The sequence below is a fragment of the Hippopotamus amphibius genome, chromosome 8 (genome assembly GCF_030028045.1).
Source record: "Hippopotamus amphibius kiboko isolate mHipAmp2 chromosome 8, mHipAmp2.hap2, whole genome shotgun sequence".
Classification (NCBI taxonomy): domain Eukaryota; kingdom Metazoa; phylum Chordata; class Mammalia; order Artiodactyla; family Hippopotamidae; genus Hippopotamus; species Hippopotamus amphibius.
Genome location: NC_080193.1, coordinates 79273105 through 79283390, shown reverse-complemented (window position 1 = coordinate 79283390; position 10286 = coordinate 79273105). Strand labels below are relative to the sequence as shown.

The 10286-nt window shown below is 41.2% G+C and overlaps 1 protein-coding gene across 1 annotated transcript in view; it reads right to left on the bottom strand.

Moving 5' to 3' along the window:
- Nucleotides 1–602: 602 nt before the first annotated feature.
- The window catches only part of PID1 (phosphotyrosine interaction domain containing 1), a 240551-nt gene continuing 230867 nt past the window's right edge, over nt 603–10286 (bottom strand). Inside the window, exon 3 of the mRNA XM_057745877.1 lies at nt 603–2778. Coding sequence (XP_057601860.1) covers nt 2302–2778 — 477 coding nt within the window. The 3' untranslated portion in view covers nt 603–2301. The remainder of the gene's footprint in view (nt 2779–10286) is intronic.

The following is a 10286-nucleotide window of genomic DNA, read 5'->3' as shown; positions in this document are numbered from 1 at the left end:
GAGAAAAGTTAACTTGAAAGAAAATGCCATTTTCGTCGGAGGAGTGAGGTAGTAATTTTTCCCTGAGTTCCTCTCTCTAGCAGACACCCATATTTTCACTTTCGAAGCCCTTCTATTTGTTACTGATTCCATGAAGGGCATTGCTCAAGACTCGCTGGCTCCACAGCCACCTGCCTTGCTTGATTAATGGGGCTGTTCTGAGAAATCATGGCCTGGGGGAGACATTTTAAACCAGTTCTGTCAGGAGGAATCACTCCGTGTTTACCTTCCACGATTTCAGTGCTGGTTCTCCGAAGAGGTATGTGAGATTTTATAAATAGCCGTCATTTGCAAAATGTTCCAGAAGACCCTCCTCTGAAATAAGCCCATCACACTAAATAACTCTTTCAATTATTGACATGTTACCATCTCAATGAAGGGGCAGTCATTACATATAAATAGAGCATTAGCAAATAACACAAGATTTTTTTTTAACATCGTCAAGGAATAGATTATTGATGATCAAGTTTTAACATATTTTTAGACAGAATCCCCTATTTATTCAATTTGATCTATTTTGTCCTTTGGGTTTTCTTTACTTAAAAAAGGAACGACATGTAAAATATGAAACGCCTCAGCTTTATTAATGCAAACATATTTTTTATTAAAGAATGAATGCATTGATGCTAAAGAGTAGTTTACATTTGTTGTGAAGCAGCAAGCATATCTCCAAGAGGTGCGTTCCCCTCAATATGACTCCATGCTTATTCCACATGCCTTAAGACTGGACCCACACTTGGGGGCACACGTACACACACACACAAACACGTACACGGACACACAGATACACGGACCGAAACGCCGACACCACTGCTCTCTGGATTCGGTAAACTCTCATTTAAGGCTTCTGTAAGGTGTCCTAGTGCCCCTAACATTATTCCTAGGATTCAAAACAGACTTTCAGAAAGGAGCAGCAGTAGCTGGAAAACTAGTCATCTGCTCTCGGCCTTAAATGTATGGATTTTAACCAATACTTTCAATCATTCAATATGGACTCTGCACTTATGATATTTAAAGATTCATCAAACTGAGAAAACTCAGGCTCTCTTAGTGAGAAGTTCTCATTAGAAATACTGAATAAACTGGCAATTCTGACCCTAAGAGACCAATCCAATTGGAAGATAAGAAGGTCAGATTTCCCTTTAGAATGGACATAGGTTCTCTAGATAAGTCTGGTTTATATATTTCGTTTCCTACTCGAGGGCAATGTTGAGTGATGGGGTCAAAGCTTCCTTAGTGATACCAACTCAGATTGAAGCTTGCCATGAAAGAGTCATCAGATAGGACCATCAATTAAATAAGTTACCACAAATCGGGGTTGAAGAAAGGACAGCCCACATGGAGCTTGTTCCTCACTCATAACTCATTCTCTTTTTCCAGACTTTCTGCGGTGGTGGTGGTGGTGGTTTGAAATTCCCACTTTGTTTGATTGTTTCTTTCATCTGCTTGGTTATATTCTTCCCTTTTGGTGTCCTGCAGTGTAGGTTGAGGCTGCATCCCTGTAGGGATGGTGGCGCGGACTGGAAGGGCAGAGGGGGTGGATGAGGCAGGTGGAGGAAACGGGCTATTAGTAGTTGCAAATATTCTAAGAAAATAGATGAAGTGAATACAATAAGAGGGTACTACTTGATACACTTATGTAATAAAAGCATTACCTTTAACTGTGAATTAACTGCCAACTATCAGGTTGTTAGCTGTAAAGCTCAATAAAGGCTGTGCTGATTTGCTTACTGAGGAGAGAATCTGAAACCAGCCAGGGGAGAGGAGCTCTCAGGGTCGGCCTGAGGAGTTCCTTTAGTCTGGAGACCTCCTCGCCAGCATCAGCACTCACCATCTCCCCCCACAACTGGGATCCTATAGGTGCATCTAACATTCTTGTTGGGTTTCATAAGGCAAGTTGGAATGGTTCGTCAAATAACAGCCGCAGTGCATTTGCCTGAGAGTGCTGAAATTCGGCATGGAGAGCTCCTACAGGGAGGCATTGGAAAATGAGAAGAAAAAAAAAAAAGAAGAGAGTCTAGAACTTTCCTCCCCATCCACACTCCCACCCTCCTCAGAGTCACAGCAGCAGCAGATTTCAATGTAACATAATTACTTTAATAATACATTTCTTTAGATTTAGAATTGCTCTTCTGAATTTAAAAAGCTTGGTCGGCCAATAATTTGGCAGTCTTTTCATCCCAAATTTGAATCGTTGCTTACTCATCTATCATCTCGAATTCCTTGACCAATGCTGCCTTTGCTGAAGTATCTTCAGTTCGCTCAGCCGTCATCGGATTCCAATTCCTGGGACACCTCTTCCGAGGAGCTGTTCCTGTGGATCCGGCCGTCGCTCTTCATGCTGTGAAAAGTCTTCTTGAAGGCCTCCATCATGGCGTGGGCCAGCTTCTTGGCCTCCAGCTTGCTCTCGCACTCAACAGCGTGGCAGTCCATCTGGTAGGACAGGTCATCATTAATCTCCCTGTAAACCCAGGCGAAGATGTTGGGGCTCACGTTGTGGTCGGCAGTGCAGTAGGCAATGCGGGCCACCTGGAAGGTATCCATGTGCACCGTGGCCTCCCCTTTGTGGTCGAGGTGATGGAGCCACACTTGGAATGGTCGGATTTCCAGGAGGGCATTGGCTGGAAAGACGTCTTCTCGGGCTAGTGTGTGCTTCTTCCAGAGCTCAATGACTGGCTTCTCTGTGCAGCCTGACAAAAACTGCATGCCTGTGGTGGGGACCTTACCCAGATAAGTCACCTGCAGAAGGAAGAGAAGAAGAAAGAGAGAGAGGTCAACAGTAGGCTCTTGGTTCTAGTTGTTCACTCATGTTCTCAAACAAAATTATGGAGTCACCTTGGAAGGATGGAGAGACAGCTTTCTTGCTCCCTAAAAGAATAACAGTTGGGACTTCTCTAGTGGCACAGTGATTGAGAATCTGCCTGCCAGTGCAGGGGACATGGGTTCAATCCCTGGTCCGGGAAGATCCCACATGTTGTGGAGCAACTAAGCCTATGCGCCACAACTATTGAGCCTGTGCTCTACAGCCAGCAAGCCACAACTGCTGAGCCCATGTGCCATAACCACTGAAACCCATGCACCTAGAGCCTGTGCTCCGCAACAAGAAAAGCCACCACAATGAGAAGCCCACGCACTGCAACAAAGAGTACCTCCTGCTTGCCACAACTAGAGAAAGCCCACATGCAGCAATGAAGACCCAACATAGCCAATTAAAAAAAAAAAAAAAGAATAACCCTCATCAAAATTTATATTTTTTTCTCCTTAACAAGTTGACCCCTTGGCAAAGGTACTGAAATTTTTAAAATAGGGTTAGATTTAAAAAATTCAATTTCTAGAGAACCACTCTTCCTCCCCCTTCTCCCCCTTTTAAACTCAAATTAGAATGAATAATTATGATTTTTTACATAATTTGGCATTTCTTTGAAATCATAAGTCCACTTGAAGTTCATTTTCAACCAAACACATGCAGAATTTAATGATAAGAAGGAGTCAAAAGGATGTTGCATCTGAAAAACAAAATCTTTATTAAACTTATCTCCTAGTCTGGTTCTCTTTCCAAATCTCTCTATGTTTGATTTCACTTAAGCTACTGGCTTCTAGCAAATGCCAAGGACACAAAAACTGTTCCATTTAAATTATGGTCTAAAATATCATTGTTTTCTCGCCAAGATAATGCTTAAAAATAGAACAATGCCCAGTTGTTTTTCAATCTAAGCAATTTTTGAACTGATGGGCATCTGGTTAGAGTGATAAAAAATGAAAGATCTACAGATAGGTTAAGATTAGAAACCTGGTTTATCAAATAGCTAGATGGGCAGTACTGAAACGAAGAAAAAATAATTCCAAGTGATGCAAACAGTGTCCTTTAAAAAAGATGTTCATTCTCTCATTTTTTTCACTCATCAACATGGATAGACCCTGTATCACTGAGCAGCTGCATTTTGGAAACACATAAAACTGAAGAAATCATTTAAGAAATAACACAAAATAGTATGTAATTTGGCTCAAAATTAGAGGCACAGATATAAATACTATGAATTTTAGGAAGAAAAGACTAGAAAAAGGTCCAGAAAAATGGTGGGAACTGAGCAAGGACATTTAGCCACAATGATTCCAAATCAATGTTTCTGTTTATTGGGACAATAAAGGCCACATACAAAATTTCAGGACACAGATGTTAAGTCCTGTTGCATCTCCTTGTGCTTTGGTTATCTCTTATATGAGTTCATCGGATAGTCCCTTTAAGCAGATGACTTCTTAGTAAAGAGGCACAAGTGCTGTCCATTCTAGAAATATTTCTTAAGAACCTATTATGCACAAGGGCAATGTGCCAGGTGGGCATGGGGGAGGGGGAGGTTGGAGAAGTCAAAAATCAATGGGAAAGAAGTAGCTGAATATTTGTTCAGAGCGCTGTCTTTGAGGCTGGTGAAGTTGAGAATAAATCCTAGCTCTTCAGTTCACTGGGTGGGTGGTTCTGGACAAATCGCCAGCCCTTTGCACATGCACAGATACAACTATGATGTGAGGTGCGAAGTACCCTGAGCATTTAGCAGAGCCAGTGATGGCACCCACCATGCTCACGAAACACCTCCAGGAGGGAAGTCATTGGATTTCAAGGTATCGGGGCTTCAAAACCCAGATAGGCACCCAGAGCAAATCAGATGGTGAAAAGCAGGAAGGAGCAGGAAGGCAAGGGCTGCAGTGGGGAAAGGCCTCACTTGTTTGGGCACATGGGGCACTTTGGCCTGACCACACGTTTGGCCTAAGACAGCCCAGAAGAAGAGATCAGACAGACAGTCCATGACCGCTGGATAAAAACATGCTGAATTTTGAAAGCCAGCCTTGCATGCAGTCTGAGGAGTAGGGCCTTCTCTGCTTTTGATGCAATGCCACTGAGGGTCTACGGTCCAAAGGGGTGATGGATGCCGTGAACTTGACGGATGCTAAGAAGAAAGACGGATCAGGAAGGTTGCCTGGCAGCAGAATGCTCAGGCAGAAAGTCATTGCAACAGCAAAACCAGGAGGCGGGGTGGCCTGACTTGGAGGGGAGGTGGTGGGAAAGGACAGGGGAGACAGATGGGAACGAGATTACACTGAATACAACTGACAATACACTGAAGGGGGAAAATGACTCAGACAGGCACTGCAGATGCCTACACTCCACCAGGAGGCAACTGGTTGACTAGTTCCTTGTCACTCTGGATTGGAGTCACATAATAAAGATGGCTTTGTGAGGAAATGCACAACATAAGGTTCCTGACTTACAATACTTACTGAAAATGTGCTGTCTGTATACGGTATTTACGACATCATTATTTTTTAACAGCTTTATTTTTTTTAATTGAGGTGAAATTCATATCACATAACCATTTAAAAATGTATGCTTCAGTGACATTTAGCAGTCAAAATGCTATACAGCGATCAGCCCTGTCTAGTTCCAACGTCTTTTCATCACCCCCAAAGGAGACCCAGGACCCATTAAACAGTCACTCTCCACTGTCCCCTGCTCCAGCCCCTGGCAATCACCAATCTGCTTTCTGTCACTATGGATTTACTATGCTGGTTAGTTCATACGACTGGAATCACAAAATATGTGACCTTTTGTGTCTGGCTTCTTTCACTTAGTGTAATGTTTTCAAGGTTCATGCAAGATGTACCATGTATCAATACGTCATTCCTTCCTATGGCATCTTTACTTTCAGAAGTGGGAAAGCAAATGGAAGAAACTAGTTTTAGAGCTTGAAGTGAAAAGTATTCTTTCTTCCTGTCCCCTGAAACTAGAAATAACTATGCTTATATTTGTTATATTTGATAAAAATACATTCTTCAGAGGGAGGGAATCTCTTTTCATATGCTTTCATCTCTCTCTCCCCCCCACCACACACACACAGTTTAAAAAAAAAATTATACAGTGACGTCTATCATGATATAATTAAAGAATGAGTTTTAAAAACCTGATTATAAGTTGATGATGATTCCCTCCAATGGAAAGCAACTTAGTAAAATTTTGACAACTAAGGAAAAAAAAGTATTCCTCTCATAAATATTTATGACTTAAAAACTAAAGATTTTAAGGGAAATACAGTTTTACTTTGGAAGTGTGCTTGAAAGAATGGAGCAGAGACTAGTAGCTCAAAGACTTTAATAAGACAACAATGAAAGCTATGTAGTAATATGTAGACATGTATTTTAAGAACAATTTTAAAACACTGAGGTTCAACATATGCATAGATGTGATCTCCTGATACTAGACTTGCTAGGAAAGTAATCTTTATTTAGTGGCCAAGTTTCACTAGTATCACCTAAATAACACACTACACACCAAGCATAAGGTCCCACATTGCTGTTTACATATGTCTGCAGCCAAATCAAGCCAGGCACTGAATAATAATAACTAATACTTGTATCACACTTTACATAAAAAGCACTTTGTAGCGGTTAGGTCCATTGACAACCATGTAGGTCAGGATGGAATACTGTTATCACTTACCCATTTTTAAAGACTAGAACATTAGTTCAGGAGGTAGCACTGGAGTATATGTTTCCACTGCAAAGTGTTGGGAATTTAGCAACATTGTGATGATTTGTGAGGAAAACTGCACAGAAAAGACAGCCTAAAAGACAACCTGTTGAATTCCTAGCCCACTTTGCTATTAGATGAGAGTCATTTCCCTGTAGTTTCACTTTTCAGCTACTTATTCATTTTTCCCATCTTTGGGCTGTAAGAGAAATTTTAGCTTTGTATGAACACCCTAGAAGCAGTGGGTCCTCCCAAAGAAAGAATAGCATTCTATTGTCTGGTGCTTTTGTAAAAGACATGCCTTTCCATACTTAAGCGTTTCTTAAAAATTTATTCTTGTTTTTTAACTGCAGAAAATAAGATTCAAAAATCTAAACTACTCAAATAAAATGGAACACAGAAAATAAGGTAATATATTATATATTTATGTGTTTTATATACATATATATTATATATTTTTATAAATATTTATTATATATTATCAGTTTATATGTGTATTATCTGTTTTCTAAAATTCAAAACCACATATAATCTATTTACAATGAAATCAAAGAAAAACAAACTTTTCATGTAAAGAACTGCAGACTTTTGGCATCTTTCCAAAAGTTTTTTTGTGAAAAGAGAGGCATAAACATGTTCTACCAGCACTAATCCTGAATATTACATTAGCTTCATCTTGCAAAGTATTACTAAACCTGCAGATGGAGAGGGGCTAAGAGCGGATTATGTGATGACGCCTCTCAACTGTGATGTTGACATGGGCAAACGTTCACACCAAATGTTCTCTGGGGCACCACAACTTATGTCTGCTCTCAACTGGATTTGCAATGGAGGCCACAGAGGCTGCAGTGGACAGACGAGCCCTTTCCTACAAGCACAGAATTAGCAAACACACATCTGAAGTGCCAGAGAATCGCCAATTCTCCAGTGATGGCAGCTCCAGTCCTGCTGCCTGACAACACCAGGGTCTTGGCAAGGCTCTTAGCTGAGTCTTCTCTTTGATAAAACTGCGCTAACCTAGCCCAAACCTTCCTAAACAGTTCCAGTAATGAGCTGCTCTCTGGTTCCCGTAAGGGGTGGCCAACGCAAAACATGAGTCAGAGGGCCTCATTCATGCCACTGTGTAAACCTTGCGAAGTCAATGCAACTTTGTTTTGTTACCTTTGGGGAGTTGATAACTTCGTCTGAAATCCCATGAGATTACATAAACACACACAAAAAATAATAATAATGTTAACAAGTTGGTACTCTTTAAGGAAGTACAGGAAAAGAATGATCTGAATAGAATTTCCCTAGAAATGGAATAAAAAGAATTCTCTAGAGTTTCCTTGAAAATGGAATGCAAAATGACAAAATGATGTACCAAGACAGTCTTGCCTCAGAATGACCCCTTTAAATCTGCCCTGCTATCATCCTTACTGGCCAGAGTTCCCGAATCCTGACTGTGCACTTTCCCCTAATAAGTTAATTATTTACCACCCGCCTGGAGATTTCCTAATTCTCCCATTAAGTTCTCTAGAGTCTGGCATTTACCCATATTGTTGACTATAAGTTACTGGGGGAAAAAAAACTATTCAGGCTTTAAAAAAGTGAATTTCTCTAATTTTTTATATATAGTTCAATAGAAATGTGCCTTATGGCTCTGCTTCTCAAGGGAAATAGAGTAAAAACATTTTAAAAAATTAATTGTCTCGAAATACCAAAGATTCAGTTATGCTGTGCATGTAGCCATGCCCTCTGTGGTTATGAGACCACAGAGTACATGTTTGTCAATAAACAGAAACTCTGAAATACGGGGCTTTATCCATGTATCCTTTTATGTCAACACTCTTGAAGGGATTTACTCTAAATATACATATACAGAGAGATCCCTTCTTGCCACAGTCTTCCTCGTGTGGGAGACTTGTTTTCACACCCCTCTGTGGGCACGTCCTCCCTATGAGTGAGAACACAGGACTCAATGTGCAAGGCTGCCCAGGGCTTCCACCACTGACATAACTGTGCACCAACAGAAGGGCTGGTGAATGAGAACCCTGTGATCCTGCCTGTCTATGAAAGAGGTGAATGTTTTCTACATGAATAAGTCTCTTCTGAGCCTCATCCTTAGGAGCTACAATCTTCCAGAGCCGCAAAGCAGACGAGAAACATGTTGTCATGAAATTCTTCCCTAAATGTCCAAAATGGTAGACAGATGTTTTTCAAGATGCCACCTCCAGAGGTGCTGGGACAAAGGGACTTGGAAGATGACAAAAAGATTCTTCAGGAGGACTAACGACCAGTTGGAAATAAAAACTGGCGTCTTTTCCTTGTTTGCAGAAACAGGCTTTGGGCAAGAAACATTAAGAATGAGTCATTCAGAAAGAAATAAACAGAGCAAAAAAATGAAAAGTTTTTCCCTCTGTGTCATTCAATGGCATAAACCGATGCCCAGACACAGACGTTTGTAATGTGTGTGAATGGGCTTTGCCCAATCCCAGCTGAAATAAGTATTTGAGGATATTCATGGCGTGTGAAAATACAGTGAGGCCACGGAGCCAAGGGGCCCGCCAGACCCTTTTCAGCATTGACAGTGTCAGATCAGAAGAGACCAGTGTCCTCAGAATCTCTCCTTCCCATCCATGAGTTTTCCAACACCCCAGCCAGTGCTCCATTCATGAATCACCATTCCCTCCTCTGTGGCAAAACAAACCCTGGTTGCCCAACATGCCTCTTTCTGGCTCAGCCAGCACCATTCCATTCCTTCCTCTTGGAGGCCAGTGCGTATTTCATTCTGGCCTGAAAAAGCCTTGTTGAGGACCCCGAATCATCTCCCCTCAGACTGGACAGCCAGATGGAAGGGTTAATAACAGCGGTCCCTAAACGAGATGGGAGATGGAGTGGATGATCACGTAAGAACCCAAGCACCTGGTTTCCTGGAGTCTTCAACCTTCCAGGCTGGGTAAGCCCAGCTTCCCAACTTCAGAAGCCTGACTTTGGTTCAGTTTACTATGGGATTTCTTCCCGGATGACACGTCAAGAACAAAGATTCTCCAGAGGCCTTTCTTGGGATATAAAAGATCTTATTGTTCTTTCATTGTCTGTAGGAGACTTCCTTTCCCCAGCTGACATAAAATAACATGATATGAACGCACGATGGAGAAAACATAACTGGGAATCCCAATAGCCTTTGGATTACAAGGCAGAAGATGAGAAGAAGAAGAGCAGCTCTTACTTCTGGGCCAAATACCAGAGTCAGGCTCTTCTGCTTTCACATTAATTCCCATTTGCACATTTCAGAGAAAAGGGAACTGGATGAAATCCTGAGATTTATGATGCAGGATTGAATCTACTTCCTCCTGGCTGGTCACAGAGGAGCAAAATTCCACTAGGCACTTTGAAGGGTGGGGATGGATCCAATATGCCAATGACTTAAAACAATCCACAATGCAAAGACAGACATAATGCTAACCATGACCTTAAACATGTAAAACATGCTTTAAGCCATAAAGATGATATTAAAGGATAAATTGCTGTTCACAATGAAATCTATGAAGTTATGGTAAGAAAAATAAAAGTGATTAGCTTTGGGCTTGAAAATTAATTTATTTACCTATATGTTCATTTGATAAGTATTCACTAAGCACCCATTAGAACCAGGTATATCAGTGAACAAAATCTATAAAATTCTCTGCCCTCTTGGGGCTGATATTCCAACTATACAGAAAAAGCTTACGACTGAGCTTACAGA